This window comes from Maniola hyperantus, chromosome Z (genome assembly GCF_902806685.2).
Source record: "Maniola hyperantus chromosome Z, iAphHyp1.2, whole genome shotgun sequence".
Classification (NCBI taxonomy): domain Eukaryota; kingdom Metazoa; phylum Arthropoda; class Insecta; order Lepidoptera; family Nymphalidae; genus Maniola; species Maniola hyperantus.
Window position 1 is genome coordinate 5,135,687 of NC_048564.1, and position 23,744 is coordinate 5,159,430.

The window sequence follows — 23,744 nt, forward strand, 5'->3', positions numbered from 1 at the left end:
TAGATAGAAGAAGCTGTGATAGCCTAGCGGTTAGGACGTCCGCCTTGTAATCGGAGGTTGGGGGTTCGATCCCGGGCACGCATCTCTAACTTTTCAGAGTTATGTGCGTTTTAAGTAATTGAACATCACTTGCTTTAACAGTGAAGGAAAACATCGCAAGGAAACCTGCATGGCTGAAAATTCAACACGTGCTCTGTAGTCAGCCGGCGATGGGTTGATCATGATGATGATGAGATAGAATATAGGTACCACTGGAACCGAGTCACTTGAGATTTGAGAATTCAACGAGCCTTTGTTATTATGATAAATACGTGTAGTTAGTTTTGAAGTAAATTATAGAATATTTTATTTGCACGCTCAGTGATTAAAATAGGATCTTGACCTTTAGAAACTCTCTCAATACCTTTTTTTTTTGGCCAATCGGCTTTTCCAAAGGATAGTCACCATATACGCTTGGCCCATGACTCTATAGTTAGATTTACATACTTAAATCGTCCACTTTCCTATTGGCCGACTCTTATCTACTTTTTTAAATGAAGTTTTTTACAGCTTTCTAACATTAAACCATAAGTCACGGTAACTATAATTGCAGACAACAATTTCTATACCAAGCTCAGAACATTGAAAGCGGAAGTTACTAGCCGATAGAAAATATTTATCACTGCGTGTTATTTAATTACACAAGAAAATTTAAAACTGAATATAAAATTCGTTTGAATTATTCGTTTATACTTAAGTTTGTTTATAAAACGAATGAGTGAACACAAAATGGGTTCAACGTAACGGTTACGATAATTATCTTCGACCACGACAAGTTATAAAAACTGCACTCCATTGTTAACCATTTTAAGTAAAACTGGGAATGGAAATAAGGCAATTGTACAATACGGAATATCTGATTTATTTATTACAAAAGTGTCGAATTATATCTTTATGGTTAACAAAATAATTATGTGATTTATAAATACTTATCAAAACTAATGAACTGTTTCGTTCTGGCTTCGTTCGGGTTGTGTTTCTGAAAATCCTTTGTCTACGTTACAGAGAAAACCTATAGGTTATGCAAAATCAAAGGTGTGTGAAGTCTACCAATCCTCACACGGCCGGCGTGATAGAATATGGCCAAAACCCTTCTCACTCTGAAAGAAGACCCGTGCTCTACAGAGTGAACCGGCGGCGATGGGCATGGAGACATGCAAAATCTAAAGTTTCTAGATCCTGCGGTAGAAACTGTACATGGATATAATATTTACTAGCTGATGCCCGCGACTTCGTCCGCGTGGATTTAGATTTTCAAAAATCCCGTGGCAACTCTTTGATTTTCGGAAATAAAAAGTAGTCTATGTCACTCTCCAAGAAAAACATGCCTATCCGTTGTTCCGTTGCGACGTGATTGAAGGTCAAACCAACAAAACTAACAAACAAACACACTTTTATAATATGGGTAGTGATTATCAGCCTCCTTTCTATGTAAGACAATACCAACTGCACCAGTCTTGATGAAACATGGAGATAACTTATATCCTAGAGATGAACGACGGACATGGATACATTTTATCTCGAAAAATCAAAAATTTCCAGGGCCTTACCATATTTCTATCGTCGCCAAAGCACAAAGCCAGCAGTTTCCCTCAAAGTACGGAAATATCATTCACACATTCATCACAATGTACCTACCTAGTAGGTATATGGATGGGTATGTTTCCGTTTTGTGATAGTGAACCTAGATTGTTAATTATTTAACCGTTATATTCTTATAATTCCGGATATGTAGTGTGATAGCAATCTAGAGTTGGTGTTCACAATAGTCACTTGTGTTTTATATTAATTAAAATATACCTACAGACTACAAAGCAATATCACAGAGGAATATTTTATTCTTTCTATGAGGTCTATGTTATTACGTGTATATGGTGCTGCGCACTTATTTACCTAACGCAATATAATAACAGACATCTATTTCGATATCTACATCCATGTTAATATTAATATTATAGGTAATAGTGGAAACTATAAATATTATCAAATATAAACTTGAAGATGTGAAGCAGTATTCAGCACACGCTGCTTACGTAAGCCTAATATCCGGATAGATTAAAATGTAGATACCTTCGTGTATCCGGGTTTCTCTGAGGCACATTTTTATGTTTTGTCGTCAACTAAGTATGATAAAATCGTTAAGGTTGTACCATGCACTTGTAAGGAACTCGTTTAACTTCCAAAGACAATCACGCCACAGCCACAGTGGATAAAATATATAAAAGGACCCCGAATAAAGAGACACGGGGCGTTGCGCGGCGCGTCTTGCGGTTTATCAATTCACGAAGAAGTGGGTGGTAGCGCTTCCAGCAATACTCGCAGTGGTGCCTGCAACGGCACAAAAATAACCTCGCACCACAAACATCCCATAATGTCTAATATATAACTACACTAAATCTGAATAACTGCACTAGATCGCCTGCTACATGCGTGCGGCTGTGACCACCGCATGTTCCACTGCGAGAAAACCTGTATATTAAATTCTGCATGAATGATCTCATATATCAGCATAAAATTCATAATGTTATGCTACGCACAACGCGGCGCGCGAACGCCCCGTGTCTCCCTGACTGAGGCCTAGCTCTTATTATTTACCTGTTATGGCGTGATTATCCAAATACCGAATTTAGGTAGTAAAGGAACAAAAAAAATTATTTCTTTTATTTTTTAAAAGATCAAGTAGGTAGGTATTTTTTTAATGCAAAGAAGGCAATTCTTACTGATGAAAATAACACGGGATTAAAAGAGCAAGTAGTAAATTTGATGGAATAAGAATAGAAGTCGATTATACATTTTATACTTGAAAAAGAAGTCTCTGGCGTCTGCACTATTTAGAAAATGAACGTGTATTGGCGAACGCGCGAAAACGAGAGTGAAACCGTTGTAATAATATTATGACGGTGATATCTGCTGATGAGATGCAGCCAATGATTTCTACTAACATAAGTACGCTGGACTTGCGATTGCCGACCTGTTTTTGAAACAACTTTGTTTTCACAATTTTGGCACTGATAGCAGCAATGTGCGGCATGGCGGCATGTTAGCCTACTCGGAACTAAGTAATCTTCTATAATATAAAAATGAATCACTGTGTTGCTGATCGCAAATCTCGAGAACAGCTGAACCGATTTCGCTAATTCTTTTATTATAATATTCCTTGAAGTAGGTACGAGGATGGTTCTTACAGAGAGAAAAAAGAATTAACTGTTAGGCGGAACGAAGTTCGCCAGGGCAGCTAGTAATAAGATATTGTGAAAATTAAGTGTTAAAATTGAGTGAGAAAATTGACATTGTGTCAAAAAAGTTTTTGTAATACTTGACTCGAAGATTCAATTTTAATTCCCGGTAAGCTCGGTGAGGTGATTTGAATGGACACAATGGACACCAAAAATAACTGTCATTTTGTATGGCACAACCTAAGGACACAGCATTTCACATAATGCACATTGCACTGGATGTAGCTATATAATGATTTAATATAGTACTTATCTACGTTCAAATTTTTCGGAATACTAATAACGTACGTACAATTGTGTTAATTACAATTTGACCAGGCATTTGATGAAATTTTACCAGGCACCAATGTTTAATTTTAATTTTTAAAATAACTTTATTGTTAATAGATTTACAGAGAGTAAGAATACAGGATACACTTAAAAAACAAAGGGCGACCTTATCACTAAAGTGATCTCTTCCAGGCAACCCACCCTCAATGTTATTTCGGTGACAGTCTTTTAGTATCATAAAATGACTCGAACGCTTTAAGCTCCACTTCCACATAACATGTACTTACATTTAAATAAAAGTAAAACCTAACTACATAGTATATGCTAAATCACGGATACACGTATATTGTTGAGTCAGCGAGGACGTCGACTCGAGACCGCTGTACCTACCTATAATATACATATAAGTGCAAACTTATGGTGCAACTAAACATGTCAAGTGAAATCTGCAAATATATTATACTTACTACAATAATTACTATACTGAAGATAAAATTTACTAACTTTTTTACACATCATGTGAAATGTGCTTTTAAATCAGATTGTGATATCAGACTAGATGTTGCGCCTACGACTTCATTCGAGTGGATTTAAGTTTACAAAAATCCCGAGGGAACTCTTCGATTTTCCAGGACAAAAAACTTATGTCCGTCCCCGGGATACAAGCTATTTTTGTACCAAATTTCGTCAAAATTGGTTGAACTGGTGGGAAGATATTATGTCTATCTTATATAGTAATATTATAAATGCGAAAGTTTGTCAAATATCGTATTTATAGTACTACTAATAGCTTGTGCTCATTGATGTTGGAATCCCCCTGTGCTCGCTACTTCATCCGCGTGGACTACACAAATTTCAAACCCCTATTTCACCCCATTAGGGGTTGAATTTTCAAAAATCCTTTCTTAGCGGATGCCTACGTGTACGTCATAATAGCTATCTGCATGCCAAATTTCAGCCCGATCGGTCCAGTAGTTTGAGCTGTGCTTCTTGGAATTTTGCTTCGGTAAAAGTACTTGCCTTTTTTAAAATTTCGTAGCTACATTTGAAACTATACCTAGTACGAAACTGCAGCTTAAAAAAAATATTAAAAAAACTATAATTAACAGCACAGGTGAACATTCCATGTCATCGAATTAATCAAGTACTTATAGTGGAATTTTTACATTAAAAGTTATGGACTAAGAGCCAGCGCGTGTCAGACCTTCGTTATTTTTGAAAAGCTGAAAGTTTTTTGTCCCAAACACTGGCAACCCCCTGCCAGGGGTTGCTACAACTCTAAGTGTCTGGCAATGCATGACGTGATTTCAAGTACTATTCCGAAGAAAATATAAAAAATAAGACTTTATACTTTGACGTAATATTGTTTACACCTATATTACTTATTATCTCCCAAAGCCACAATGACCCAAATAAACATCCAAACAAAGGTTCCTCCCAGTTTTGTGGAGAATACGCAGAGAAACTTTCAAACTTTTATAACATAACAAAGGTCTGGCACGCGCTGGCTCTCTTTCTATTATGTACCTTTTTAAAAAGATATAGGTACCGAAGTCTCATAAGTCTCTATAAATAGTCGTTTTCCGGGCTTCCATTTTAAGCTTGCAGTGAAGATACTTATACTTTTATTAATTGCAGGTAATAAACAAAGAATTTATGTCTACTAATAGCAGATTCCCGATACTTGGCTATTTATATTACGACTTTCTTAACTTATACCTACTGTTCAATATTGTCTGCGTGGTATCTTTTATAACTGCCTTTCATGTAACGCTATAAATTATTTTTTTATTAGTTTTTAAACCGGATCTAGTAACCTTTCAGAATAATATTTTAGGATGTTTGTAAAAATCATAAAATAGGTAACTAGTACTTATTTTTCGATTTTTAATATTTCCGCAAAATAATCGTAAGATAATTTAGATCATAGTCACCTTCCGCGGTGAGGACTACCAATCATCATTATAGTAATATTATATTATGAGCTATAAAAAGATAATGTGTTTAGTGTGGGAACGTGTGCAGCCCTTGACCAACTCCCTGGCCCGAGACTTCACTCCCACGGAACACAATTGAGGTTTTCTTGAGGTTTTGTTTTTAAAATAAATTCGTCATCAACCTTTGACGAACAAAGGCCAAGTGTCTGAGCAATAAAACTTGCAGAAGTTAGCTCTGGCTTTAGCACTTGCTTTACGCAAACTATAGAAGCAAGTCAGCTAAAACTTTCAGAAATAGACATTGATATTATGACAATCCTAGCCGACTTCTGCAAGTGTTATTGCTAGTGGAAGCTAAAGTTGCTATTAGATAGGAAGCTGATGGCCGATAGAATTAAAACTCACTTCTAGTATATAATAATTTATAAACAATAATCCATACTAATATTATAAATGCGAAAGTTGGTCTGTCTGTCTGTCTGTCTGCTAGCTTTTCATGGCCCAACAGTTCAACCGATTTTAATGAAATTTGGTACAGAGTTAGCTTACATCCCGGAAAAAGACAGGCTACTGTTTATCCCTGAAATTTAAAGAGTTCCAGCAGGATTTTATTCTTAACCTAAATCCACGCGCACGAAGTCGCGGGTATAATCTAGTACATACTATTTCCTAATATAAGGCTACTAACCTTAAACGTGGATCAGAAGGGCTGGCTCAGTTTTTCTCAAAGGATCAGCCTGGCTATCCAACGCGGAAATTCCAGACTTCCATAATAAAACTCGTCACCAGATCCAGTGTTATTTTGTTAAAATTAGGGAGTAGATCTCTGGGAGCAGGTGATTCATTATCTTTTTTGACTTATTGGTATATACCTGTATCAAAATGTCAAGGATTTGACGTCTGAGAAATGGTTTTTATGTATATCGGCTAAAATAAACGTAGTGACTAAATACCAGAATTAAGCGAATCGTTTAGCACAGCTTTGACTTTTTATATTAATAAGCTATTATTTTTCAAAAAAAAAAAAAACGTTTGCATCACTTGACCTTGCCACCTTGCTTACCCCGTACGCAAGTTTCAAAAGTGTATTGCTTATCAATCTCAATCAATGATCAAGACGTTTCCACCAGCAAGTTTACTTGCAGAAGTTGACTCTCTGACAGTGTTCAGGTAGGTACACAGTGCAAAAAGCTGATCTCTGCCAGAAATTGTTGAAGTTTCGTGTCCATCGTAATGGCCACCAATTCCCTAGCTATAGAACCTGTTCTTATGTTTTATGTGACAATACCAAATGTCAACTTTGCATACGATTTAACAGTTTTAGTATTCGTTTAAAGGTTATTTCGTTGAAAATTTCGTAAGTCGCAGCATCTTCATTTCGGTATACCTACTTATATTCTTTAAGAGAATTTATTGCTTCATTTCCTTCACTTCTTCTGTTTTATATGCATAATAATAATATGTTGGCCAAGAGTAAAAGAATTACCTACCTATAAGTCTACTCTAACTTTATAGGAATAGTTGATATGCAAGTTATCGACCACTACCAAAGTACTGATTCTATTAGACGGAGTTGGTATTTATTTATTAACGATTCTTTATTTTTTTCAATAAGTAATTACATTTTTAAATTTTTCTCTCCGTAAGAACCATCCTCGTATTTCAAGGAATATTACAAAAATGAATTAGCGAAATCGGTTCAGCTGTTCTCGAGATTTGCGATCAGCAACACATTTAGCGATTCATTTTTATATATAGAAAAAGTTACGATTAAGTATAATAGTTTTTGTTTTCTTTCTAAGTACAATTCCTCTTTTAGTATTCAATGTTAAATAAATATTACCCTGAATATATTGAATTCAAATTACTTTAGACGCTTACTATTGTCCTCTGTTCAATGCTACGATTTGTTTAAAAAATTTCATATCTAAAATCGGCCTTTTCATGGTCGACAGCGCTTATAACAATGACATTACTAAGTACCAAGGTACCAGTAACTATAAATAGGGTTTAAGTTACATAGAGTACACAAACCATGGTGATTAAAGTATAAAAAAGCGTTTTACCATACTGCAGACCTAGCTACAGACGGTCTAAAGCACCCGGGCCAAATTGCGTTGCTTACCTACGCGTTTTTGCGAGGTTTCTGCAATTTTTTATCTTAAACTAAAGTACTAAGTATATGTGTCTACCGCAACAAATTAAAATACGTACTGCAAATAACTTTAACGAACAAATATATTGATGTGATATAAGTAAAGTACTTAATTGATTTTGTAGCAAGCGTAGGTATAAATTCAGCAAATTACACAATTGCAATTATCACAGTGTGATAATCACAACTTCCTTGCTGGCCCTCCAGATTCGCCACTGCTCTCAGCAGATGTTAGCGGTTGATTTTAATTAGCAAAATAATTTGTGTTTCAGTTTACAAAATGCTCATGGAGTGCGTTTTGTAAACTCAGCAAAAAGATGTAGAAATTAGAACGTGGGACTAATTATTATTTGCGCTACAAGAATGAAGTTTAAAGTTTGCTCGTGAACACTTTGCATAGTTTTAGTATTACAAATTAGGTAAATAACTATGCTGTTTGCTTTATTTGTATCTAGTTAATAAACTTCGTCACTCATAAAACTCACCCGACCGTTATTTCTCTATGCCTGAAGACTAAAGTCTTTAACCAGTGTGTCTTTCCCTTCTTCACATATTATATGGTGCTGTAACGTAGACACTGACAAACGGTATCGTCCACAAATTCAAAGTTACTCTGCGGGTATGGTGAAGGCTATCTTAGGATTTTCCCTGAGGGATAAGATCCAAAACGCGGAAAATTAAGATCACGAACACTAGTGTGCAGACCATGCCTGTCATAGTGACGATGGCCGTTGGAGCCGAAAAGTGGAGAGCGTGTGTAAGCAAAGGTACCGCGGGAGCCTTCCAGCACGAGAGACCGACAGTTTAGACGCTGGTGGGATGTGGCTGGATGAGGAAGGCTGATGAGTGATTGGGTGTGGTGGCACTCGTTAGGGAACGCCTATTTCTAACTGTGGATGTCCAGAGGCTGATGATGATGACGATGATGTTCATCAATGTTGTTAGAAGGATTTGGAATGTAAAATATCCTACTTCATAATATAAAGTTTTCGACATTAAACTAAATTAAGAATTTGTACAAACTTTTCTTAGATTTTTTATTAGGCTGTTTCGAGTTGTTCGAGTTTTACACTAATTTTTCCTCACAACATAGAGATACAACCTCACAACGAAATTTCAACTCTTAGGTGTCAAAATATGTCATGTCGTGGTCAAGTCATTAAACTTAACAAAGACCTTACAAAGACCCTTCAAAGATAAATAAAAATAAAATGTTTAAAATTGCCTCTTGGAGTTTATGTGGACATCTTTTGGAGAAAAACTTATTGAATGATAAAAAAGAAATAAAAGCTATTATTCAACATGTGAAATTTTCAGTTAATCTACCCCTTCGGAGTGGACATCAACGAACTTTTCCGTTGACTCCGTCAAGATTTCAATGGCACAAATTCAAAGATATGTTCCACTTCTACGCGATAGTTGGTTTAATCCCTGTCGGTGCTATCATATTTTACTCAAACGTTTACATTGGCCCCGCTACTCTGTGTGAAATTCCACCCCATTACTGTCCGAAACATTGGGAGTTCCACCGACACCCAATAACTAGGTTCATAGCGCGTTACGTTCACAACAATCCTCAACAGGAGTATGAGAAATTCCTACATTACATTGACGAGGAACAGCAAAAAGTTAAATTACGAGCTCTAGAAAAGGCTGTGCTTAAAAAAATGTCCGAGAGACACGATTACCAGGCATATTATTATAGACCTGTGTACAATAAATATGTTCGGATCAATAAGATGGTTGGCGAAAAGTTGTTTAACCAAATGGGTGATGATTACAATGATGACGAAGAATGAGGAAGTTTTACAAAATGAAATATGTGAGGTTCACAGAAGAAAATACTTCGACAGAATGAGACGTATGCAGAGTACCTTGCATGATTGGGATAATAATTGTAGGGTTTATCTTATACTAATATTATAAAAAGGTAAAGTTTGTAAGTTTGTTCGTAGGAAGTAATCTCTGGAACTATTGAACCGGTTTTGATAATTCTTTCACCTGTAGAAAGCAACATTATTGCAAAGTGACAGGCTTTATTTCAAAAAATTAGAGATTCCTACGAAAATTGTAATTAGCTACCCGTGCAAAACCGGGGCGGGTATTATAAAATTGATACAAAGTTTAAAAAATATTTTACATATTATTGTACTGACTCTAAGTTTCCAATTTCAACAAATGGCACGAGAAAATCTGATATAATGACTGACTGACTGATCTATTATGCACAGGCCAATCTACTAGACGGATTGGACTGAAATTTGGCATGCAGATAGCCATTATGACGTAGACATCCGCTAAGAAAGGATTTTTTTAAACTCAAGCCCTAAGGGGTTAAATAGAGGTTTCAAATTTGTGTCGTCCACGCGGATGAAGTCGCGTTACGTACCTATATACTAGTTAAAGTATGAAATAATACGAAACACCACGAAACACTTTATAATGTAGATTTTATATGCAAGCTAAATCCAATAGGTCTGTCCTATAGGTCTGTTTATCCTTTTGATTTTGTAGTGTCGGTTTTTCGTTTCAGTGAGTTTTCACTTTAAAACCTAGCTATAATTACAAATATACGAAAGGCTTTAAAACATATTATTTTTATTTTGATTTGAGTTGCGACCCAACATAATATTCACATTATTACGAAACTAAATAAAATGTTTCTCAAAGTTTTGTCACAATTCGAAATCTGCGTAGTAGCTTTAGTATAATATATTGAGGTTATGATCTTATAACCAATACAAGTTTGTTGCCGCAATAAATTTGATTTCCTCGCTTTCTTCTCTTTCATTTCTGATATCATGCAAGGTTGTCGAGTGTAATTATTACGTTAGTACCAGGTTAGCGCACGAACCGAACGTTTAACAAAACTGTTTAAGTCAAACGAAAAATATGTAGCAACTCAGTAATGTATAGGCACACGCCGCCAGAGCCGGTGGAAAACATTACCTAAATAAGACTGTGTCTAGGTATTTGTATACGAGATATACGAGTTTATATGAGTTTGTATGGAGCAAGACGCTGCCGCGTTACGTGCGTCGCGTCGCGCAGTGCAGCGCAAATGCGCTTCTGGTTGAGGCTTGGGTTGAGGATATATTCCACAGAGGACATTTTCTTAGCATTTTCAGGCTTAAGAAAATATTTTCAGACATGTTCAGATAGGCTAGTGATCATAAGGACCAGGAATAGCATGTGACATAATATGTATGATAATAATATTATATACCTACCACAGACTTGACTTGAACCCTCATATCGTCGAATTGTTACGAGCGAGTATCAGACTAATAAGCTGGCTAAGCAATGTCGATCTAAGTGTTACAATTTGACATTTAGGTACCTTCCTTTGTACTTCGTCGATCCTAGTCTAGGTCCTAGTATCAAGCCCCCGATTAAACCGTCAAATCTAAGAGTTGAAATCCATATCCATCCATACTTAATATTATAAATGCGAAAGTGTGTCTGTCTGTCTGTCTGTCTGTCTGGTAGCTTTTCACGGCCCAACTATTCAACCAATTTTGATGAAATTTGGTACAGAGTTAGGTTATATCCCGGGGAAGAACATAGGCTACTTTTCATCCCGGAAAATTGATGAGTTCCTACGGGATTTTTAAAAACCTAAATCCAACCTAAAGTCGCGGGCATCAGCTAGTAAATATATATGTGTAAATAGTCTCCCTTTGTAGAGGTCGTATACGGAAAGATTTGGATCCCACTGCAGCAATTATCACTATCCTAAGAAAACTCCAACCATTATATTATCGTTAATAGAAAGGGTCTGGACGCTCAGCAATGAGGAAAATGATGTAGAAAAAGAGGAAGACTTGACTATAGCATTTAAACTAAGCAAAAGAATTTTCAATCCCAGTGACCTTTTACTATATTTATGGCCATTTGATACATAGTTTACGTACTGAGTGGGTAGGTATATCAATAGGTCAACGAAGCGGTGGCAAATTATAGTAGAGCGTTGATCGTTTCTGTAGACATTAGGTTTCTGAACATCGGAAGATTGTACTTGACATCTATATAGGTCTTCTTATAGTGGTCCAGTGAGTAGTTAAAATGGATACGCTCACATAGCCTTGCGTTCAGTGCGACCTTACATCTAGTGAAATTGAACCGGTACTTATTGTATACCGGTCTAGCTGCACTCGTAAACGGAATTATTGAGGCTGTAAGTCATTTTCAATATCAAGCCATACTAAGTGAATATCTTGGCTCACTGACAATATTAGGAAAAGTATTTTAATGAATTGGATGAACGCGTATATTCCTCATTATCGAAAGCATTAATTATGCATTTATAAATACCAATAAATTGCTCACTAGCGTCATCCTTCGAAAGGCTTCCGGGCTGTGAAGTGAGGCCTGCAAGAAATTATACGGAAATACTTGTCTTCCGATTAAAATAATTGGCTCGTGGACAAAGTGATATGATGAATCACTGTGCCTTTATCAAGCAAAACTCCACTGGCAGTGAATAACTAGATTTTGGATAGAAGCAGGCGTTATTTTGCGGACGTCGTGCGTGATATACAAAGAACCACAAGCTTAATTCGCCACTTGATGCGCCAATACAGACAAATCTGAATGGTACAATGTGCAGCATGCGATATGCACCACCCACCCTCCTACTACTAAAGAATTAGGAAAAGCAAGCAATATACTCTACCAACACAACACTACACAAATCTTCAATAATGTGGTTCCTCGTAAATGACTAGATTGGTTAAAGAGACATGTGTTAAGTATAATAGCTTTAGTTAACGTAAGAAAGAAGAACTGTACGTCGCGTGTGGTGACTATTTCTAGCCCGAAGCACACTCGGCGTGAGAGCGAATCAGCAGCGAAAGTGATTATAATGCTATTACCCCATCGATTAGCGCTTATGGAATCGGAGTGTATAGCGTAATACTCGCGCCCACGTTCTGATTTGTTACAATTTCTCACGAGTATATTATACATTTGGTACTGAGGTAATTTAAGTTTTTCCTATCAGTAAATTTTCACACAAGCATAGAAAATCTTTGCATACAAATTCTACATCTAATAAATAAGTGATAGAGATTATGTTAAGCGACGTTTGTTACAAATTAATGTCGTCTGAAACAAAGTGAACTATCTGAAATCACAGTGACAATGCCTATGAGTCAGTTTCTTGTAACCTAGGTATGGTATGCGTGCACTGGTTTCGGTGGCTCAGCAGCCAGCTGTCTGTGATGACTCAGTTTGAATTGTAAGAAACCCAAACCAAATTTCGTAACCGAATGTATCTTGATTTATAACAATGTGTCTTTCTTTGTTGTAGATGTTTCCTGCTTTGCACTGTCTACGTGAAATGTAGTGAAGTAGACATTATTACGGAACCACGTCCGGGAGAGGAATATGTTTTAGTAAGTTCCGGTCAACAGACACCTATAAGGAACTTTGAAACATCACACAAAATACCTGAAAAACATCCAAATCACCGTTTAACAAAACCAGAAGATGGTGATAGAGTGTTTAAGAAGCTACACAGTGGTAAAGCGAAACATCCATCCGAAGGTATAGTTTCCATTGAGGAAGATAAGAAGGCTTTATCAAAAAAAGCTCAGAAGATTAAAACTACAGAATCAATAGAAGTTGATATACCAATATCAAAAATTGAAGATATCAAAATAAAAGAAAATATTAAGGATGTAGATATTAATCCTAAAATGGCTGTTGCTTTAGAAGCCTTTTCAGAATCAGGGAAACTGAGCAGTAATGACGGAACAACTACTCAAAAACCAGTATTGACTACGTCAGCACCAGCGTCTTCAAAAGCCTACGACTATATCCCTATAAATTTTGACACCATTGATGATATCAATAGTGGGTTACTCTCATCCAATGTTAAGCTGGAAACCGCTGGATCTGAGCAAAAACAACATTCAAGAATTCAAGTGAAGAAAGGACCGAACGGTCAAGATTACGAATACGAATACATTTATTATTATTACGACGAAGATGAGGATCCTAAAAAAGATACTAAAGGTAAAGTTGCATCTGTTACTGGTGCACCTGTTCTCAATTCACATGATGGACCACAGAAAGTTGAAAATGAAAATCAGATAGCAAAGGAAACTCGACCTAAAAGCAAATACAGTACAATTGATAGATCCAGTGCAACCACAACAGCAATTCCTGAAGTCCACAATGAAGTCAATCCAACTCCATCAAGAGGACGTTCTCGGGGCCGTAATGTTACACCTGCACCTGTTGAAGAGGAATCGCGTGAAGAAAGGTAAGTCTTTAAATGAAAAGTCTACCAATAGCTTAATAATTGTACTTAAGTATATGTAGCTGAACCTTAATGATGCCTTAGGGGAATTAGTGTTGGAGGTAGCTGTAGTAGTATTGGCTGTAGTAGAGCATTATTTTGGTTACTATCAGATACTTACTCAAGGTCCTTCGCTTATTGACACTCGAGTCCATGTGGAATCACTGCTCAACGAAGAAAGCTCTCGGAAAAGGAAAAGAAGTGTACGTACAATACAATAATTTTTCTTATCAGGCTACCGTCGAGCACACGGTTTCCTCCACGTGGTCGCAACTTCGTGGGTTCTAGTTCCACTACTCGCACTCCTGAGGTATCCTCCGAAACAATAAGGCATCGTGGTCGCTCTCAGGTTGACAATGTTGCGGATGAGTCAATAGGTCAAACAAGAAGTAGAACTCGAGCTCACATCAGGTATACTCATTGAAATAATATATCTCTTCTTATAACTCCTAGTATTCCTTACTATTTCTTCCTTCATGTTAAAAGGTATGGGTAAATGCTTTATTTAATATTAGAATCTATTAAGTTTGGTGTTCCTTAGCGTGGTAGCATAAGGATGTCACAGCTATCCTTCTTAAAACTTACTTCTTAAAACAGTCTGTCTAAAACTTATATACTACGCTATTTAACGAAAAATCTGTATGTCTCTTATTGATTCTCTTAGCATCAAGATTTACTACATTTACAACATAATATTCAGTAATTGCATATTTCCAGCTTTATTTAATTTTTAAATAACTCTACCGATAAAAATCTTTTTTTCTTCCGGTGGGAGGTCTTGGAGTGGTGCAAGGAGGCGAAATGATTCAAATTTTTACCCTAATAAGGGTAATATTTATCAAAACAGGCTGTTGTACTATACAAAAATTCATGCTAATATTTGAAATCTATAATATAAAAATGAATCACTAAATGTGTTGCTCATCGCAAATCTCGAGAACCGCTGAACCGATTTCACTAATTATTTTTTTATAATATTCCTTGAAGTACAAGGATGGTTCTTATGGAGAGAAAATTTTAATTCAACCTCCCCCTCAATTTTCTAAACTCCACCCGAGCGAAGCCGGGGCGTGTCAGCTACTTTATTATAAATATAGTTTTGAAACTATAGAGATATGTATATCTGTCTGTTTGTAACTTTTTTCACAACCTCACCACTAAAACAATCTTGATGTTTAGAAAGTTTTTAGAAACAGGCTATGGTATCACGGGAAAGATGTGAATAGTAGATATTATCAAACGTTGACGAAGCGAGACAACAGCTGTAGTTGTAGGTAACAATATGCATATGTATAGGAGTAAATCAACGGTTTAATGTTTCAGACGCCCAAGCTCCGAACTTGTGGATCTTGATAGTTTCAAGACACATTCAGGTGGCATTCCTGCACAATATAAAGAACCGCCGACGAGGTACTCAGCTGAAAGTAAAACTACAACTGAATCTGTGGAATCAACCCCTGTTAATGAACCATCTCACACCAAAGAATCACAACGAGAAGGTCACAGTCTGTCGAGTAGAATCAGGTTCCAAGAAATTTTAGATGATTCTAAATTGCCACCGGGCTACAAGCAAACAACGACGACTGATCAAGAAACAACTGAATACACAACGATGACAGCAATGGAAAAGGTCGCCCTAGATTTATATGCCTATTTGGCTGGAGAAAATCTAAATAACGAAATAAGTCCATCTAGCGAATTAAGCCTCGATGCGTCGACTGCAGTAGATGAAGATGCATGGACTACTGAAGTAGTCAGCACGACCGAAGAAGAGACGACACCGACTACGACCACCACAACCACTACTACGACGACGACGACAACCACAACCACGCCAGCCCCCACCACCACAACTACAGCCGCACCCACTCGCCCTTCAAGGTTCAAGGGTCGCCCTGGTGCCCGGTCTCGCGCTCCTGCTTCCACGAGTGCGGCCACCGAAGTACCACAGGAGACCTCTACAAGAGTACGAGGTAAACAAAACGCCACCTAACAAAACTAATTTACTTTAAACGGCCAAATATTTTACCTTAGTTTAAAACTGAAATTCTTTTTCTTAGAGCGATCACGCACACATCCGATACGAATCCGTGAAAATTCGGATGTAAAAAATATCTACGTCATATGTCACAAGCTACAATACAAATAGTTCTACGACTACTTCGGAACGTATTTTCAAGGACTCTGATCGGATGAGTGCGTTACCGCCCTTCCCATTTGAACGGGTTCGGGAAATGTGAATGTTTTGTTTCTGAAATGGTTCCGTTCAAACGTAAATATTTTGTAGGTATATGGCGTATCAGTTTTCTGAATGCGCACATAACAAGACTGATGTTTTTCTCTTATTCATGTACTAATCATATTTATGATTGCAATATGAAAGCGAATTTTTTACTATTCTTTCTTGCTGCTCTGCGATTTTTATGCGAAGTTATAAAGTAGTTCAGCCAGTTGCAAAAGGGTATCGGAATGTCATTCTACCACTTTACCTACTGCCCGTTTATATTTTATGCAGGCAGTAGGTGCTGGCAATGGTGCGTCCACATTAAGGTGATCGATTGTATTGAGACACCTGTGTATTTTTACACTCCGAATGAAATAATTACATTCGTGTTATTAAAACATAGATCCATAATTATCACTTACAGCATATTACTATTTAATGAATATTCAAGTTGTAGGTACTTGCGGATTTACCCGCATCGTTTCACACGTTGTATGTTACTCAGAATTTAATAACACGAATGTGTCTGTGTTTAATAAATACAGGAACAGCAGCCGGCAAGAAATATTGTACATCGACCTTTAGAATGAGATTTCGACTTTGTAGAGCGTTGTTTCTATCACCTGTGTGACGTTGTGTCGGTCTCGACGACAAAGACAACGCTCTACGAAACCGCTATCTCTTTCTAAAGGTTGATTTACAATATTTTCGGCTACGTACTTTACTAAAGTACTTACTCCGTTTATTGTCAAATTCAAGTTTTTCAGTTAAATTCCGAAAATCAATCCTAATAAAAATATATAATGTGTTGGCTCCATAACTTTTGATATTGAGTCCATTGCAAAATGTATAGATTTAGTAAGTGGGCATTTGTTGGCAGGTCGATTTGGTAAGCCAAACGGGGTCCGGAAAACAACCGCCGCCGCAGCCGCCGCCGCGGTCGAAACCTCTACGTCAGCCGCACCTGTAGAAAAACCAGCACAGGCTAAGGTTAGCATTGACTTGTTATTACTTATTAACTTCGTGTTTTTATCCTATAAGCGATTTTTCTTAATATTATAAAGCGACATGCCTGAGCGATATTTTGCAATGCGAATTTATAATTATTGATTATTTTTTACTATTATTTAGCTCTCCTGAATTAAGCGTGTATAACATTCGTTCACACAAGCACCTAAATCGTATAATAATGCTCTATTGTTTTATTTTTAGCTCCACATATAATATAACAGGTAGAATCTATGTGTTTACAGCTACCTACCTAGATTATGTTGTGGCGCGAAACGTGAACAGCATTTTTAGTTTTAAGGATTTATTTTTCACTACTGAATCATTATAGTTTATAAAACATATTATTTGATTCAAAGTGCTAACTAAGCCTGTTTACCTAGCTATTATGTTGTTAGTAGCAAAATAATTGCAACTTTCAGTTAAGAGTTAGGTAGGTAGTTATTTTTGAAATAGAAGGATTTTTTATTCAAATAAAGTTTAAGAAGTACTTTTGAAGTTCGGAATGCATTTGCTACCGAGAAGAGCCAGAAAGAAAACCTGGCGGTTCCTTTTTTCAAAGCTTTCATTTACATTATACCATGAATATACCTAAAAGTAATTGCAGTCTTGCGCTTTGTTGAAGCGAGCTGCGAGTCAAATCCACGCTCTTTTATTATTTACATAATATTAGTTACATATTACACAATCGAAGATTATAATCTTCGATTGTATAAAATGCTTTTTTCAGGAGCATACTTTTAGTCAATTTTATAAGCTTGTGTAAACGTGTGTTCGATTTAAGTAATGATTTTGGAGTCACTGAATACTTGATCGATTGACCAGGTAACTGAGAGCAGTGGACCTATCCTATCTATGACAGTGATATTTATTTGTTTCGTTTTATATTGTTAGCAGGCATTCGGGCGTCGCGGTCTATTCGCTGGTCGGACTCGCCCCAGTACCAGTGCCCCAGTTCAAGATGCACCCAACACGAATGCTCCCGCTGAAGGATCCACTCCCAGGTTAATTTGTTTGTTATAATTTAGATAACGGGTACATGAATGAATGAATGAATGAATGAATATTTACCAGAATTATTACATTTTGACTTAAATGAAGTCCTGGCCCCTAAACTAAACATGCCACGATTAATTTGACTGTTTTATTTTTGTCGATATTTCGACCCAATTGTAAGGGACGAGGTCACGACGGAACTACATACGGGAGTACATCGGAGTGAGCTCCACAATACACCTAGATTATAGCGCGAAGCGATTGGAATTCGCAAATACCAGAATTTAAATCGAGAGGACGGCTTTAAGCTGGTAAGTATCCAGTGGTAACAGGACAGCATCGTACGACATCCAAAGTTAATAGTGTATTTTGCCGGACAGCTCGTGAATTGCCAGCGAGAAGAACAAGAAAGAGGGTAGTTCGCTACTGTCCATGATACCTCGAATTTCATCACTCGCAGCACTGCAGTCTCGTCATGACTTCGACTCTCGCAATTGGGTCGACAAATAAAACAATCAAATTAATCGATGTAATAATGTGGCTAATTCCTTTGTACACAATCTCTAAACTAAACTAAAATATCACGTCTAAATCTATTGCTATCCCTTTCATAATGTTGCTTGCGGAAAAGGAAAGCACTAGATTTAGACCTGTTAATTTAGTTTAGTTTAGAGATTGTGTACTAGAGAATCGGCCCCATTATGTCGTTAAACCAAGAAATACGCCTAAAATTATTAATTTGTCTGTTGCTAAAGAAGTTTATTCAAAGGATCGCCGTTCCCCGTGCGTTGTTCCCTTTTTTTTAATTTATTTATTCATAATAATTTTACAAAGTTTCCTACATATCTATCTCGCCAAACTGGTGGGCCAGTTTGTTGGCGAGGTGGCGCTCTTAATACTAAGTACATAACTTACTACTATATTTCCTTAACGCTATTCATACACCTATATCTATTCTTATAATAAAAACTGTTCTACATACTAATTTAAACCTACCTACTTCACTAAAAGATAAACTAACACAATTGAGTATACTAACAACTTACTAATAAATAACCAAAGAAAACACAAAAACACAAATAAATAATTAAGAAGCATGATAGTCAGTTAGAGAGTCCCTAAGTAAGTGTTTCTTTAACCTCTTCTTAAGGACTCCCTCACTGAGCCTATCGATATCCTCCCCAGCCCAACCGATTGCATTAAATATTTTAGGAACTAAATATGCGCTTATTCTTCTACCGTAGTAGTTATACATTTTTGGCTCTACAAATCTCACCTTCCTATTTTTCCTAACATTATCCCTCATTTTAACCTTTTTTTTTTAATTTAAACCTGAACAAACGGTTTATTATTTCATTAAAAAATAGAGTGTATGTTTATGTACTTATACCTATTTATGTATAGTTGAATTGCGATTCCCTGCGGTTCTTTAAATTCTTACGCATGGGTTGTCTGGAAGAGATCATCCTGTATCCTGTGTTTTTATTCTTTGCAATATTATGGTTAGCAATATAATGTTTTTAAAAAACATATTGTTGGTCCGCGGTTGACAAAAGTAAAAAATTATGAGTTATCTATATGGTAATTAAAGGAAATTATTTTTGTACAGGCCCCGACTCCGTCCAGGCCAGAGAAGAATTGCTACCACAACAACTGTAGCTCCCTCGTCTGCTGAAGCAGGAGAAACCGCTGCTCCAGTTACAAACCCGTCGTCCGGTGAAGTCATCGAAACAACGTCTATTCCTTCTAGAACAATCGGGTAAGTACCTATCTATGCATATTTTTTAACGAAATAGTTAATAATCCATACTAATATTATAAATGCGAAAGTGTGTCTGTCTGTCTGCTAGCTTTTCACGGCTCAACCATTCAACCGATTTTGACGAAATTTGGTACAGAGATAGCTTGCATCCCGGGGAAGGACATAGCTGGCTATCTTTTTATGCCGGAAAAACAAAGAGTTCCCACGGGATTTTTAAAAACTAAATCCACGCGGACGAAGTCGCGGGCATTCTCTAGTACTATATAATACGATAATAGTTAATAGTTTCATACCGAAGTAGGTGATGATGCAGTCTAAGATGGAGCGCGCTTGCTTATATACTGCTATATATACCTACTAGCTTATGCTCGCGTCTTCATCCGCATGGACTACACAAATTTCAAACCCCTATTTCACCCCCTTAGGGGTTGAATTTTCAAAAATACTTTCTTACCGGATGCCTACGTCATAATAGCTATCTGCATGCCAAATTTCTGCCCGATCCGTCCGGTAGTTTGAGCTGTGCGTTGATGTATCAGCCAGTTAGTCAGTATATTAAGATATTGAATCTATTTTATGTTAAACTAAATAATATGAATACCTTTGTATTACAGTACTGTAATACAAAGGTATTCATGTTATTATTCACTAAACATCCATCTATATATAAATATATAATGTCATAAATAAGAATATATTTTTGTCAACCGTACCATATTCCGTGGCTATGACGTAATAGGTATTGTAATTATCGCAAACTGCATTCTCTCGGTAGTCGTGTAGTATACGCTACGCGGTGTTGCCATGCTATCTATAACGAAATAGATAGCATGGCAACACCGCGCATCACAACTCACAATGTACGCTAACAATTTTTTTTTAATTATTGTAGTTTTTAGGGAACTCCATTTAATTTTTTTGGTATCTGTAGTAATACTATAGAAAGATATCAAAGAGGTACTTTTTATCATATTTGCAGCCGTAAACCTGGTTCAAGGCCGGTAGCTCTAAGACCAGGGCCGAGGTTGAACATCAGGCCCAGTGCTCGCTTGAGACCTGGCTTGACCAGTGCAGCACCCACCGAAGCTGCCTCTGAGGCACCAGTCGGTGAGACTCCCGGACCCGAGGCACCAGCTACCGAATCTGATGCTGAGGTATGTATCTAATAGATACATAATCTAGGTACCTATCTTATAACTTTATTTTATTTAAAAAGGCCATCGGAAAGCGCAGCGTTGGAAACTAGGTAATATCGGTATGGTATGTACCAACCAACGTTGGCAAAAGTTAATCATGGTTAACGATTGAAATTAAATTAATTTTAATCGTTAATCACGATTAAATATATATGATTCAAATATCATATTGTTGTAAAAGTAGGTACAACAATCATTTTTAACCGACTTTCAAAAAGGGAGGAGGTTCGCGTGTTTTTTTGTGTTTTTTAGGGTTCCGCACCTCAAAAGGAAAACGAAACGCTTATAGGATCACTTTTTTGTCTGTCTGTCGAGAAACCTACAGGGTACTTCCCGCTGACCTAGAACCATGTAATTTAGCAGGTAGGTAGGTCTTATAGCAGACATTAGGGAAAAAAATCTGAAAACCGTGAACTAGTAGTCGCCCAAAAAAATTGAAATTGTGGTCATGAACTAAAAATTAATAAGTATTTTCAATTTTCGAAGTAAGGTAACTATATCAAGTGGGTATCATATGAAAGGGCTTCACCTGTGCATTATAAAACAGATTTTGTTTATTTTTACTTATGCGTCACAGTTTTTGAATTATCGTGCAAAATGTCGAAAAAATACGAATGTAGTACGGAACCCTCGTTGCGCGAGTCTGACTCGCACTTGGCCGGTTTTTTTTCTATGTATGTAGGTACACCGATGTACTAAACGGACACACAATAGTGAGCTAGTGACTAAACATAGCGTCTGTGCATTATAGTGTATCACGCAATTACGCTAGCTCAGCCTTGTATTTTTTTTGTTTTAAAAATACTTACCTTAATCCGTCGAAATATTAATCAAAGTAACGATTAGTGATTAATTTAATTAATCGTGATTACGATTAATATATTAATCGCGATTAAGTTTAATCACGATTACTTTAATCTGATTATAATTAATCAAATTAACTAATCGATTAATTCCAACACTGCTACCTACCTAGTGAAAGAGCAAATGATTTCCAATATAAGTATACCTACTAAACCATCTACACAATACAAGTCTCTGATAGTTGAAAGTGAACCAAGGGCAGCTACTTTTAATTTAATATTCCAAATTAAATCATACGATCGAACTGTGTCGAAGAATGTTGTTATTTCAGAATAAAATAAATATCGAAATATTGTTGAATACGTGGAATTTAATTTATCCATATCTATACTAATATTATAAATGCGAAAGTGTGTCTGTCTGTCTATCTGTCTGATAGCTTTCACGGCTCAACTGTTTAACCGATTTTTTTATACAAAACTAGCTTACATCCCGGGGAAAAGCATAGGCTACTTTTTATCCCGGAAAAGTCAAGGGATTTAAAAAAAACCTAAATCCACGTGGACGAAGTCGCAGTCATCATCTAGTTAGATATAATTAAAAATAGCATGTGCAAAACTGTGATAGATATAGGATCATCAGCATCACCAACCCATCACCGACAGCACGGGTCTCCTCGTAGAATGAGAAGGGTTAGGCCACAGTCCACCATGCGTCCACCAGTCTAAGTGCGGATTGGTAGATTTTCCGCACCCACGAAAACTTTGTGGAGAACACTCAGGCATGCAGGTTTCCTCCCGATGTTTCCTTCACCGTTAGAGCAAGTGATATTTAACTGGTTAAAAATGCACATAGCTCCGAAAAGTTAGTGTTGCGTGCCCAGGATCAAACCCCCGAGACCCCGAATAAGGAGGCTGGTAGGCTACATCAAGCATTACCGCTTTTGGACCTATTACTCACCCTCCCCCCACTTTCCCCCTTTCAATGATTTGGATTGTAAGCAATCGCAAAAATTTCTGTATCCACTTTTTTGGGAATATTTTACTTTTGGAAACCTTAGAGAGAGTCAAAGAAATTATTGTGGTATCTCACAGGCATCAGCACCAACCGCTGCGCCTGAGCAGCCCCGCGGAGTATTGAAGCTCCGCAATCGGCTGCAAGTGTCACCTTCGCCGAGACCTCGTGTCGCCGTCACGCCGCCAGCACGCCGCCCCAATCCTCTACTGAAGAAGAGACTGCCTTCTACTGAGGTAAGATTTTTGTTCCCTCTAGAAAGTTTTTTTTATTACCTACGTGATAGGCTTGCACTTGACGACAATCATGCATAAAAACCGGCCAAGTGCTATTTGTACGATAAATCAAAAACTATGTACTATACATAAAATTGAATAAAAATCTGTTTTAAAATGTACAATTAATGCCCTTTCATATGGATACCCCATTTGATATAGCTATCTTACTTTGAAAATTGAAAATACTAATTATTTGTTCATGTACACATTTTTTTGTGATATAACCACAAATTTACAGTTTTCGGATTTTTTTCCTTTACTTGTGCTATAAGACTTACCTACCTGCCAAATATTAGATGTGTAGTTTTTTTTGTAATTTTGAATAATAAAAAATAAAAAAAACAATTTATTAAGCTTTAAGGGTGTTTGGCAGGGGGCTTGCTACGACACTTAGTTTTTGGCAATGCATGACGTGATTTCTAATACTATTTTGAAGAAAATATAAAAAAAATTACACTTTACTTTTTGACGTAAGAAATTTTACACCTTTGTTACCTGTTATCTCCCAAAGTCAGCATAAT

General features: G+C 36.8%; 2 protein-coding genes across 5 annotated transcripts in view; both read left to right on the plus strand.

Moving 5' to 3' along the window:
• The window catches only part of LOC117995834 (proteoglycan 4-like), a 46,156-nt gene that overhangs the window by 19,701 nt on the left and 2,711 nt on the right, over positions 1-23,744 (plus strand). For 2 of the 4 annotated variants that reach the window (XM_034983852.2, XM_069509048.1), the window contains exons 3-10: positions 12,949-13,905; positions 14,176-14,352; positions 15,265-15,914; positions 17,046-17,155; positions 18,068-18,177; positions 19,779-19,928; positions 20,911-21,085; positions 23,026-23,181. In XM_034983852.2, the coding sequence (XP_034839743.1) occupies positions 12,949-13,905; positions 14,176-14,352; positions 15,265-15,914; positions 17,046-17,155; positions 18,068-18,177; positions 19,779-19,928; positions 20,911-21,085; positions 23,026-23,181 (2,485 nt within the window). The remainder of the gene's footprint in view (positions 1-12,948; positions 13,906-14,175; positions 14,353-15,264; positions 15,915-17,045; positions 17,156-18,067; positions 18,178-19,778; positions 19,929-20,910; positions 21,086-23,025; positions 23,182-23,744) is intronic. The other 2 variants (XM_069509049.1, XM_069509050.1) reach the window with 2 other exon arrangements.
• LOC117995837 (NADH dehydrogenase [ubiquinone] 1 beta subcomplex subunit 5, mitochondrial-like) lies at positions 8,849-9,444 on the plus strand. Its single transcript, XM_034983855.2, has one exon. The coding sequence runs from the start codon at positions 8,849-8,851 to the stop codon at positions 9,434-9,436; it is 588 nt and encodes a 195-aa protein (XP_034839746.1). The 3' UTR covers positions 9,437-9,444.